Source organism: Neopelma chrysocephalum, unplaced genomic scaffold, assembly GCF_003984885.1.
Source record: "Neopelma chrysocephalum unplaced genomic scaffold, ASM398488v2 Primary Assembly neopelma1_147, whole genome shotgun sequence".
Taxonomy (NCBI): Eukaryota; Metazoa; Chordata; class Aves; order Passeriformes; family Pipridae; genus Neopelma; species Neopelma chrysocephalum.
Window position 1 is genome coordinate 426,713 of NW_020897809.1, and position 12,338 is coordinate 439,050.

Consider the following 12,338-nt stretch of genomic DNA (forward strand, 5'->3'; position numbering starts at 1 on the left):
TGTTCCCCCACGCACCGAGGAAGCGGCGTTTATGTAAAAGCGCAATAAATAGGATGGAAGTAACAGGCAGGGCGCTTTCCGTGAGTAATTACCGGGGGTGGCAGCCGGCCAAGTGCCAGGCTGGCTGCGTGTGTGCCCTCTGCCGCAAAAAATGCTTTCTATCTGTGAGCACGTGGCAGAGGGACTCAGGAGACTGCCTGGGGTGCTGCTGCCCCAGGAATTGCCCCGTGGCTCTTGCCAGGGCACTTAGCAGCTCAAGGCAACCTCAGTGTGTAGGGACAAAGGTGTGAGCAAGAGCCACCGCAATCCGAAATGGAGTTGTGCGTTATGGTGGCTCCTCGTGTGAGAAGGGGGACCCAGCTGGAGCAGGGGAAATGGGATAGGGAACAGCCCTGATCCTGCCATCCCACAGCAGCTCCTGCCTGCTGACAGGCTCGTGCAGCCAGTGGACCTCCAAGGCCTCCCTCTGGCTGCCAGTGTCAGTGCACATGTCTGTGCCCACTGGCTGCCATCAGCTGCCACAGGAAGCTGGCCTTTTGAAATATTAATTGCTGCAGTGCTAATGAAACTGAAATGTCCCGAGGTGCCTCCCGGGGCTGATCCCTGAGGGGAAGATTGTTCCCGAGGTGACATACCTGGGTGCTGGGCAGCAGTGGGTGCTGATAGAGGGAAAACCTGTCTTTGCCGGCCTCCTCGGCGGTGGGGCTGATGGGCTTGGGGTCGGAGAGGGAGCGCTGCATGGTCTTGATGGGGCGCGGCAGCGTCTGCTGGCGCTGGGCTAAGTCGGTGGTGAAGTGCTTCTGCGGGGGGACGTGGGCCTTGTTCAGCCGCTCGCTGGTGGCGAAGGAGGACTCCAGGAGACGGTGGGGGGACAGGGGTGAGACGGGTGAGTAGAGGACCTGGGGAGAGCGGGGTGGCTGGCGGGTCACCAGCTGAGAGAGGGATTCGGCTGGCAGATGGGACTGGTAGCCAATTTCCAGGGGATCTGGCTTCTTCTTCTCGAACTTGCCTAGGGTCTGCTGCCGGACTGTGTGGGGGTCCAGGGGGCCTGTGCTCACTATCTGGAGGTTGGTAGAGTAGGGTGGGATGGTGGTGGGCACCGTCAGCTGGGGGACCACGACGCCAGGTTGAGGGGCTGGCTCTGGCTCCGTCTGGCAGGCCAGGCTCTCACCCCGCTGTGTCTTCTCCGGGGCCGAGATGTACTTCACAATCTCCACCCGGGGGTCATGGGTGGTGATGTGGATGGAGGGGGAGACACGGAGGAGCTGGTCGGGCTCTGTTTGCACTGAGCAGTCGCTGATGGTCTGGATGCCCACACTGGCTGTACCGCGGGTCACCCCGTCCGTCTTGCCCTCAGCACTGGCCTCGGCATGCCGTGAGGCCCTGGAGCGCCGGCGGCGCACAGGCTGCTCCCACTCCCCACTGTCCTCCTCGTCTGTCTGCACGCTGCAGTCAGCACTGCGCCGTGTCCGCCGTCGCCGTGACAGCATGTACCGCTCCTCGCCATCCTCCTCGTCCGTCTGCACGCTGCTGTCCGCTGTCTTCCTTGCCACGAAGGCCTCCCGTGTCGCCTCCTTCTCATAGGCATCCCGCAGCCGTGGCATCGAGTTCCTCTTCTTGATGCCCCGGCTGGGCTCCCAGGACTCCTCGACTTGCAGTGACATGTCCGAGGCTGAGCTGCTGAGTGGCCGCTGCGGCACAGGGTAGCGGGGGCCGGTGGGCCCCTCTGGGGGTACCTGGCCCGGTGGGGCCCATGCCTGCCCGTTGTGTGGCAGCCCCCGCGGCGCCTCGGCGGGCCCCTCAGGTGGGCGGGCGGTGGGCTCGACGGGCGCAGGGAAGATGGTCTTCTGCCGCTTTTGCTCCTCCAGCTGCTGCTGCAGCTGGTGCTGGAGCTGGTGGATGTGCTCGAGTTGGAGGCGCTGCTGGGCGAGCTGCTCCCGCTGCAGCGCCAGCTGTGCGTGCCGCTCCTCCTGCTGCTGCTGCAGCACCTGCTGCTTGATGCACTGCAGCTCCTGCAGCTCCCGCTGCACCAACATCTGCTCCTTCTCACGGTGCCGCTGCAGCTCCGCGCGCTCCCGCTCCAGCTCCTCCTGCAGCCGCAGCTGCCGCAGCTTCTCCAGCTCCACGCGCTCCCGCTCCAGCTGCAGCACGTGCTCCTGCTGCTTGCGCTGACGTTCCTCTTCCCGCTCCCGCTCCTCCCGCAGAGCCCCATCCAGTGGCGGCTTGGGCGCTGCGGCTGCTTGCACGCTCTCCTTGGCAGCTGCTGGTGCTGCCGGTGCCTCCACACGGGGGGCAGCCGGTGGTGGCTCCACTCTCTGCAAGCCACTGGTGGGGGCAGCTGGGGCAGCAGGGGCTTTGGGAGTGGGACCAGCTCCCGCCGTTCCTGGTGCTGTGCTGACGACAGGCTTCCCCAGGTAGACAGGCGTCTCCATAAGTGAGGCTGCTGGGGCTGGACGGCTAGGAGCTGGGTGGCTTGGGGCTGCGTGGCTCGGGGCTGCGTGGCTTGGGGCTGCGTGGCTTGGGGCTGCGTGGCTCGGGGCTGGGAAGCGGTACAGGCCCTGTGCTGCCAGCGGGACACGGGGGGTGACGACGGGCAGCCTGGCCAGGCTGGCCAGTGGGACCGCTGCCACGCCACCAGGGCCGTAGGGTCTGTACAGCCCACGCAGCATGGGCCGCAGTACTGAGGCCGGCTGGGTGGTGATGGGCAGCGTGGAGGCGATGGGTGTGTTGATGGTGGAGTAGATCATGCCGTCAGCGGCCCGCACGGTTGCAGTGGAAGGAAGCATCTGCCGGATGGCGCCCAGGCGGACGCCGGGAACATTGTACTGTGCCAGGTCCCTGAAGCCCTGCCGTCCCTCGGGGAAGGTGGGGTTGTACATCCCGCCGGGTTTGGGTGGTACAGGGCCCTGCTGCTGAGCTGCCAGCCCCCCCGTGCCCCCCTGCCCAGCGCTGGGGCCATAGGGCAGCATGTCGGGGCCATTGGCATGCCGGCCCCCGTACTGGTCCATGGAGTTGAGGGCAGCGCACATGCGGCTGATCTCGCGTGCCGTGGTGGCACTGTAGTGGGCCAGGCTGGACTCCTGGAAGCTGGCCAGGTCCCCCCGGGGCGAGAAACGGTAGTCGGAGTAGATGTTGGAGGCTGAGCTGTACCTCCGCATGGGGAAGGGGTGGCTCAGCAGCTCTCCAGGTTGTCGCAGGTCGGAGAAGGAGCCGTACTGCAGCCCTTGGCCCAGGTAACCCCCCTCAGCAAAGCCCACACTGTAGGAGTGCTTCATGGTGCTCAGGTCCACAGCGGCATCGCCCGCCGGGGAGGGGAAGGGCTGATCTCCCTTCGTGTGGTAGTAGCCCATCCCAATTTCAGAGAGGTTTGTGTCTGACATGGAAGAGTAGAGGCGGCCAAAGGCGCTAGCTGGATAAAATTTCTGCTCCTCATAGAGTGCAGGTGCTGGGGCCGGCTGCTCCCGGTAGGGGAAGGTCTCCGGCAGCTCTGTCTCTCTGCTGCCATACAGGGGCCCACTGGCTTTCCGTCCAGGCGCCACCGTTGCCTCGCCGGCTTTTTTCTCTGGCATCTTGGAGGTGGGGTTGAAAGCACCGGTGCAGCTGCCGCCAAAGGGGAACTTGTAGACCATGTCACAGCAGGCCACCTGGCTTTCTGGCTTCACGCCTGTGAGGTCCAGCACATTGGTCGGTGCCTCCTCCTTCAGCACTTTGGTCACTGGGCCAGTAGCTGCCTCCTCCATCTGCACCATCATCACCTGGGACTTCTTGCCACCTAGGGCAAGGAGAGGGCTCTGGCTCTTCAGCTCCACTGGCACTGCCCGGTACACCTCCGAGCCTGGCTCTGGCGGGAAGGACTGTGGAAGGCCACCGGCATTCTGCACCCCGCCAGTCTGTGTGAGGAGCACATCCTTCTTCGCCATCTGGCCCGGCACGCCATACCTCGCAAATTTGGTCTGGGGACCAGCGGCAGGCTCGGGCTTGCCACTGGCTACCCCACTGGCTCTGACAGTGGCTGTCTGGACTCCCTGCTCCACCTGCTTCACCTGTGCCAAGCACACTGGGCTCCCGGTCCCCTGCCCGAAGTCCACACGGCTCTGGAAAGGGTCTCCATAGACCACAGGTTGTTTGGACTGTGAAAGGATCATGGGGGAGGCGATGGCCAGGCCGGCAGTGCTGGCTGCTGCAATGATGGCATGGGGCTGCTCCTGGGCATTGAGGTTGATGATCAAGGGCTGGATGGCTGTGGACTGCCGGTTTGGGATGTGGTCCAGGGTCAGGCAGTACTTCCTGGCCTCAGTGGCCAAGGATGTGAGATCCATGCCTTGGTCTGTTATGATGATGGGGGCAGACTTCAGCGCGGTCCGCAAATCCACAGCATTGCTGCTTGGCACCTTGGGCCCTGGCTCCACTCGAGATGTGCCGGGGATGGAGGAGATGCGGCAGAGGGATATGTTTTCCGCAGGGAGCGCTCCCCAGCTGTATAGTCCTGTGATGCCATCAGCAGCTGAAGTCACAGCAGCTGCTTTCTGGGCATGGTCCTTCACTGGCTGTGCTCTGATGTAGGCACCTGCCAGCTGCTCTGGCTCCGGTGTCTGGGTGTAACCGTGGGCCAGCAGCTGCCGGCTTGGCCTGGTGGGGGATGAGGTGGGGGACGCCAAGGCGCCAGAGCTGACTGGCTTGGTTTGGCTGGCTGCATCGGCCGCCAGTGTGATCACCATGAAGGGGGAGTCCTGTGAGGAGGCCTGCCGGGTCAGGCGCGGCGAGCCCGCCCGGTGCGGTGTCTGCGTCCCCTGTGCCACCATGGCGGAAGAGGTGTCCGGGCCAGCAGCCGCGGCAGAGAGACCCTCGTAGGAGAGGACGGGGCTCTGTGTCTGCGTGGAAAACTCAGCTGTGGCCTTTGTGGTGCGGGTGGGACTCTGTGTGGGGGAGGTGGGAGAGAGTGGAGGGCTGGAGGTCTTGAAGAAGGGGTATGTCTTGGGCAGTGCAGGCTTGCTGTCACTCACGGCTGGGAGCTTCTCTCTGGCTGTCTGCACGCTGATCTCCACCGTCCTGGTTCTGCTGGTGTCCTCTGTCTGTGAGCCATAGCTGACGGTGCTCTTTGCTGGAGTGTAGCTTCTCCCGGCTATGGATGGAGCCTCTGGAGCTGGTGAGCTGTAGCTCCGCAGTGTGCTCCCGGGGCTGCCCGCTGCTGTCGTCACTGTGCTGGCACCTTTGCTGTAAGTATAAGGAGTGGTGGTAGCCTTGGATACTGGGCTGGGTGCTGCCGGGGCACTCTGGACCTTGGCTAGGTCTTGCCCCTCTTTTGCAAAATGCTGGGTGACCCGGACATCGGGAATGGTTTTGCCCGTGCTGCTGTCAGAGCTGGCAAAGGAGACAGGAGCGGAGAGCTGTGTGGGGCTGGTGCCAGGGGTGAGCGGGCCACCGTTCTGTTTCAACAGCTCAGCGTAGGCGCTCTCGGCATTGAGGAAGCGCTTCTCCTGGTAGGTCTCCTCCTGCCCCTTCGTCTTCTCACCATGCTCGAGGGCCAGGTCGAAGGAAGAGGACTGGTGCATCCTGGAGATGCTCTGCGAGGTCTGCAGGATCTCCTCGTACACTGCTCCCACCTTCGGCAGGGCGCTGGGATAGTCAGGCTGGGAGGGGCGCGTGAGGCCGCTGTCATACCGGTACTCGTCAGCATACTGGTACTCGAAGCCGTTCTGGCCCTCGGTGCCGCGGTAACCGACCTGCTGGTAGGTGCTGCCAAAGGAAGAGGCCGGCTGGGCCTGCTGGACCTGCTGCTTCTGCATCATCTCTGCCTTCCTCATCATCTCCTCGTAGGCTTCCTCGGCGCTCTTGAGGGGCTTGCTGGTGGGCTGGCTGGGGGCGGTCTCCACCTTCTCTGTTGGGGAGTAGAGCGACATGAAGGTGGGCAGGTTGTACTCGCTGCCCGACTTGTATAGCTTGGAGGTCACAGCATCAAAGCTCTCTGCCTCTGAGTCGATGGAAGGCGAGTACTCAGAGCAGGAGGAGCGGTGTAGCTCCTCCATCTCCGCCGCCTGTCGCAGCTCCTCAGTAGGGGAGGCGTCCTCGATGGGGGAGAGGTTGCTGGGGGGGGTTTTGGAGCGCTCCCTCCTCCGCTGGGCCCTCAGCTCCTCCTTGTCACGCTTGGTCTTGCGCGCTGTGCTCCGGATGCGCTGCTGCTCCACCTCCCGCATCTTCTCCTGCTCCCGCAGCAGCTCCTCTTCCTCCCGCATCTCCTCCTCCTCAGATGAGTCCTCAATGGTGGGCAGCAAGGGGCCGTGTGAGCGGTGCCGAGCCTTCCTCTGCTGCTTCACCTCCTCCAGCCGCTGCCGGCGGCTGGGGCTGCTGTCGCTGTCCTCCTCCAGAGAGGAGATGGAGGTTGGTGAGGTGCCCGAGGTGTAACTGGGCGTCGTGGCTGGTAGGGTGGAGGAATACTCGCCCCGGGAGCGCTCCTCAGGGGAGCCCGTCAGGCTCTCCATCTCCAGCTCGGGCTCCCGGTCCAGGCTGGTGTCTGCCTCCTGGCCCATCTCCATCTCCCGGCCATAGCCAGTTGTGCTGTTCAGCTCGATGGTCTTGAACCGCCGGAGCCCACCCTGGGCCGTGCTCAAGTCATCACCCTCTGCTGCCTCCACCTCCTTCCTCTCCTCCGTGTACATGCTGCTGGCACCATGTGGCAGGCGCCGCTTGGCTGGCGCTGGCTCTTTGCCCTTCTCTGCCTCGGCCTTCTGCCCGGCTTTGGGGATGCTGTACTTGGTGCGCCCGTAGCCTTCCTCCTCCTCTTCAAGGTTGTCCTCCTCCGCACTCATCTCCAGGATCTGCCTCCGCATGAACTCCTCATCGCTCACCTCTGCCTCCCGGCCCTTGGCCCGGGGGGGCACTGGGGAGAAGCCCCCCTCACTGCTGTCCTCCACGTAGTCATGCCGCAGCTTGCTGCCAAACTCATCTGAGGACTCAGCACTTTCCCGCCGCTCCCGCTGGTTATCCCACTCCTCATCCTCCTCCAGGATGTCCTCCAGCTCCTCGTCCGAGTCGAAGGCTTCGGGGGTGATAGAGAGGTACCGTGGCCGCTGCCGTTGTCGCTGGTCCTCCTGTGTCTCTGAACGTCCTTTGCCATGCTCGGTGGGCTCCGGTGGGGCACCCCGGCCTTCCAGGAGGGGCCGCATGCTGCTTTCCAGCTTGGTGAGCTCGGAGGGGCTGGGGGGGCTCTGCCCGGCCAGCCCGGTGCTGCTCAGCTTCTCCTCCTCCTGCTGCACCAGGCCGGTGATCTCGCTCTGTGAGCTGGAGATGCCGTCGGAGGAGTAGCCGGTGTCGCTGAGGCTCTGGGGGCTGCGGGACAGGTCTGGGGGGTAAGGCTTGCTCCCATCCTGTGGGCAAGGGAGAGCACAGCGTCAGACCTGGGCAGCTCCGGAGCTGCTGCCCCTGCTTCCCCCAAAACCCACTCCCAGGGAGCATGCAGAAGGTCTGGGCAGCACTGGGAGCCAGCTCAGCATGAAGGCTGGGCCCCCCCCATGTCCCCAACTCAGTGGCTCATCAGCAACTTGTGTGTGCTAACGAAGGCAGGTGACAGGGAGTGCTGCAAGCAGGGCATGGCACAGCAAATGGCCCTGGGGACAAAGGCATCAGGGAACTAATAAATATGTTTAAAAAAACTGGAAGCGCCCAGCTCCCAAACAACCCTTCAGAAGCAGGGCAGCCCCCAGGATCCTCATTAGACAACAGCAGAAATAAACAGGCCCCTTTCACTGGCTTTGCAATTAGGCAGTGTGGGGGACAAGCCTCCAAGCCATGGGGACAGTGCCATCACACCCAGGGCCTGTCACCCTGCCAGCATAGAGGCACTGCAAACCACTTGATTTTGGGGCACAAGGAGCCTCTTCCCTGGGGGCTGCACAGCGGTGAGGGGGCAGCCAACCCCTCCTGGCTGGTGGGGACCTCCTGCTGCATCCCCTCTCCATGGGGGGCTCTGCTGGTTGCTGCTGGGATGGCTGCTCATGGGGTAACACTATCTCAAGGCAGCCAAACATTTCTCAAAATTGTACTGAATTTGCAAAAAGTGGGATGAGGGGCTTGAAAAATGCCCACTGCTGCAACACGGAATGTGGGGAAACAAGTTTTTCATTTCATGGCAAATCCAGCTGCCTTTATATTATTTTAAAACAAATCCAAAGGCCAGAGATGACCCGAACTATCACATTTTGCCCAACTTGATGTAATCCTAATAAATAGAAGGCAAATACCAGCACCCTGCCATGAAGCCTGTGAAGGTCCTAAGGCATTTGGGAATGCTGAGATAGCAGTGTTTGGAACTCACCATTCCCCAAAAGACCATTTCCTGGGGCAAATGGCCTCGACAACATGGTTTGTGTTCTAATTTGGAATAATTCTCCCCACTTGTGAGCACAACTGCCACCAGAGGCATGGTTCAGCGCCAAGCCAGCCTGGGGCAGGATGCAGTCTCTGGGGATGCTAGGAGCTGGACGCACCCTCAGAGCTCACCTCCTGCTCCTTCGCCCGCGGTGTCTCGGGCAGTGCCCGGCTCTCCTTGCTCTCCACCTCCGGTTTGGGGGTCACGCTCTTCCCCTTTGGAATGGCGATCTCAGGAGCTCTGGAAGGCTCCGGGGCAGCTTTGGGCGGCGGCTTTTCCTCTGCTGGAGCTGGGGCCTTCTTTTCTGCCACCACTGGAGGCTTCTTTTCTGCCACCACTGGAGGCTTCTTTTCTGCCGGTGCCAGGGGCTTCTTTTCTGCCGGTGCTGGGGGCTTCTTCTCTGCCGGGACAGGGCTCGGAGTCCTGCTCTGCTCGGCGGCCCGGAGGCTCTTGGCAGGCGAGGGCTGTGGCTCAGGGGGTGCCACTGGCTCGGCGGGTGCGGGTGCGGGTGTGGGTGCTCTCTGCTGCTGGCCAGCGGTGGGCGGCTGGTGCCGCGGGGAGCCGGTGGACGGTGGCTTTGGGGTAGGCAGTGGCATCGGGGCAGGGTCGCCGAGGCTGCCTTCGAGCAGCCGTTGGGTTTGGCAGTTCAAGCACAGCCATTCGTTCTTCTGCAAAAGAGTGGAAGGAGAAACACTGCTCAGACTCTGGGAGCTTCCCCCCAAGCGGGGATCTCAGCGAGGAGCTCTGCTGATGGGACACATGGTGCAAAGGACTCAGCCCACCCAAACCAAATAACCAGCTGTGGGAGGGGAGCACAGTGGTGTAGCCATACCCTACAAACCATCCACATCCAGCTTAAACCCACCCCTATCCCTGTCCAGAACTCAGTGATGTCCAGCCGGAGGTACCGTGGGTACAGCACAGGGATTGCACACTCTGCCCCACAATCCCTCAGCACCACCAGCTCTTTCATTCTCCAGCCTTGCGGTATTTTCAGTTTTAAGCAAAATTAAACAATTAAAAGCAGATTACTACTGTAGCTTAACACTTCTCAGCTCCATACAGCTCCTCTCTTGCTCCAATTTGTTTTCTTTGATACTAATAATGGCCCATCTTCGCGAACGAAGATTTGGGGAAAGGTCTTTTTACCTTTCCAGCCTGCGCAATGGATTTTTTAGGTGAGACACAGCCTGCGCTGAACTGAGCCCACCCTTTAATCCTAAGGTTCATCTGCCGGGGCCAAGCAAGCTTGGACAATGGCAGTGAGGTCCTCAGGACGTAGGTTTGTTTAGAGTGACCTTCTCATAGATGGATGGCCACACAGGGCTAACGACCTCCATCAGGCCAGGAGACCGGGGACTCGAACCCGTGGTCGCAGCAGTGAAAGTCCTGCACGCTAACCACTAGGCCACCAGGGGTCTCTTTCTTTGATACAATAAAGGTTTAATAGCATAATCATAACGCTTAGGGATCTTTTTTTTCTAGGTTAACAAAAATACTGGGTATACAAGTACGCCAAAATTTCCCGAAGATACTACCCAAAGTACACGCTGTGCAGGAAAAGAACAAGCCAATCTCATCTAGTGAAATTCTCAGCAAGAGCTGTCATTTTATGGCCTGGAAAAAGCAGAGGCAAGCGGGGCTGTGAGTGGCAGAGAGCCCGCAGGGCTACGGCAGGGGCTCTGCATTAAGAGATCAGAAGCACTTTCCCCCCCCGGGTCGCCCAAGGACTATTTTTACCCACCCAGGAATGTCCAGGAATAGGGGCCTGACATTTCCTTCCCTTTAGATGTTTCAGCATCCCAAGTCTTTTTGGTTTTGCTGCTAACAGCACAAATATGCTCCAGGTCCTTTTCCCAGACTTCTCCTTTGCTGATCCATGGCTCCCAAAGCTCAGGGTGGCCAACCTCAGAGGGACAGGCCCCGAGGAGCTGTCACACAGTCAGAGAGGTGGTCTTCAGCTGGACCAGCCTGGGGCCAGGGCTGTGAGCCAGCTGTGTTCCCTGGGGCCACAGAGGCCACGGTCTGCCTGTAGAAAATGAGATTCACCAAAACGACATCGAGGAAACGGCCTCAGGTTGCACCAGAAGAGGTTTAGATTTGATATTAGGAAAAATTTCTTTGCTGAAAGGGTTGTCAAGCACTGGAACAGGCTGCCCAGGGAAGTGGTGGAGTCACCTTCCCTGAAAGATTTAAAAGACAGGTAGATGTGGTGCTTAGGGACAGAGCTGAATGGGCTCGGCAGTGCTGGGGTAATGGTTGGACCATGATCTCAGGGGTCTTTTCCAACCTAAACAATTCCATGGTTCTATTCTATGACACTAACTCCCATACCTACAGGACAGCAGCACTGTGATAGCCTTGCCCAGGTTATGATGAGATGCTGGGGGTGCCCAGGAAGAGCAGGCTTCCCCATGGACACTCCACTCCCACAGCAATCCCACCCAGGAGCAGCCACCAGCCCACGCCCTCTGGGGAGCAGAGGGGTGGGAGGGCTGCTCCTGTGGGGATGGGGCAGACGTAAAACATCCTCCCATTCCCAGCTCCCCCCTGCAGCCCCTGCTCTTCACACAAACATCTTAAGAATACATTAGGGCTTCAGAGGGCCATTAAAAAAATCCCTTTCAGCACGGTAATATTTAATTACTGCTTAATCAAAGAGAAAGTCTAATTAAGGGGCAAGTGCAGCCTATTGTATCTTAATGATTGCATTTGTCTTCTTTTATTTCAGAACTCGTTCTTGTCCCCGTGCCTCTGAATCAGATCTGCTCGCCCTGCTCTGCTGTGTAATTATTCCAGACTGCAGAAGGAAATGTGATTGTGTGACACAAATCGAAACCCTGCCTCATGGAAATACGCGACCTTTCATTTTTCTTTCAGGGATCCTATTTTTCTTCACCAGAGCTCCCTCCCCGATGCAGGCAGTGAGGAGAGGGATGCGATGCAGAGGGGATGGGCTGGATGTGCCAGGGCAGAGCTCAGCTCAGCTCCTGCCCATCCCTCTCTGCCATGCCATTGTACCAGCTCCCAGCATGGTCCTGCAGGAGCTGAAGATCAGCTTTGCCTTGAACTACCCAGCCTGCCTCATCCAGGGCATTGCCTGTGCTCCTGATGTCCCAGCCTGCCAGACCATGCTGGCTGGCAGACCTCTGGATGTGGGATGGGCATGGCTGCTTTTGCCCCTCCAGGGCAAAATTCAAGCCCAGGAAGACCATGGAAGACCATCAGTGGCCACCATGTACCACCTGTGGATGCTGAGTGCCAATTAGGTCTCATCCAAAGAGGTGGCTCTTGTGTCCATGGAGAGGCAGAAGTCATTGCTGGTGTAATCTCATCAGCATGAGGCTTAGGCAAAGCCCTCCAAAACTAGGCAAGCACAGTATTGATCCCTTTCATGGGGATGCTCCATCCCTGGAAGTGTTCATGGCCAGGCTGGATGGGGCTTTGAGCAACCTGTTCTAGGGGAAGGTGTCCCTGCCCATGGCATGCCCATTTTGCCCCTTGGTTGGAATGAGATGATCATGAAGGTCCCTTCCAACCCAAACCATCCTATGATTCTGTGATCTAATGGCTCTCCAGGTTGCTCTGAGCCTCCTCCCTCAGGTTCCTCCCAGCTGTGGCTCTGCAGCCATTCCTCTTGGCAGCTGCCCCAGTTTGAGCAGCTCACCCTGCCATCCTGCTCTCACAGATGTGACAGCTTCACTCTTCATGGGATGCACTGAGAAGTGGATAAGGGAACTATCTCTGTTAAAAATAGCCCTGCCAAAAAGATTGTGGAGCTTCACTCTGAAATGCTCCTCATCTTTCAAAGCAAGCAGGAAAGCACAGGTACAGTGTGGAGACTGAACCAGGGAAAGGGCAGGTGGAGGGGGTCCTTGGCCTTTGCCAGCCATGAGAGGTGCTGGCCAAGCCCGGAAACACCCAAAACAAGAGGCTGGCGTATATGGAGTTTGCATTTTCCCTTCCTGGTTTT

At 60.0% G+C, this 12,338-nt stretch overlaps 1 protein-coding gene across 2 annotated transcripts in view; it reads right to left on the reverse strand.

The window, feature by feature from the left end:
* Window positions 1-12,338, reverse strand: part of BSN (bassoon presynaptic cytomatrix protein) — a 69,611-nt gene that overhangs the window by 7,007 nt on the left and 50,266 nt on the right. For both annotated transcript variants that reach the window (XM_027700578.1, XM_027700577.1), the window contains exons 3-4: window positions 8,497-9,033; window positions 636-7,364 (exon numbers count right to left, since the gene is read on the reverse strand). In XM_027700578.1, coding sequence (XP_027556379.1) covers window positions 636-7,364; window positions 8,497-9,033 — 7,266 coding nt within the window. The remainder of the gene's footprint in view (window positions 1-635; window positions 7,365-8,496; window positions 9,034-12,338) is intronic.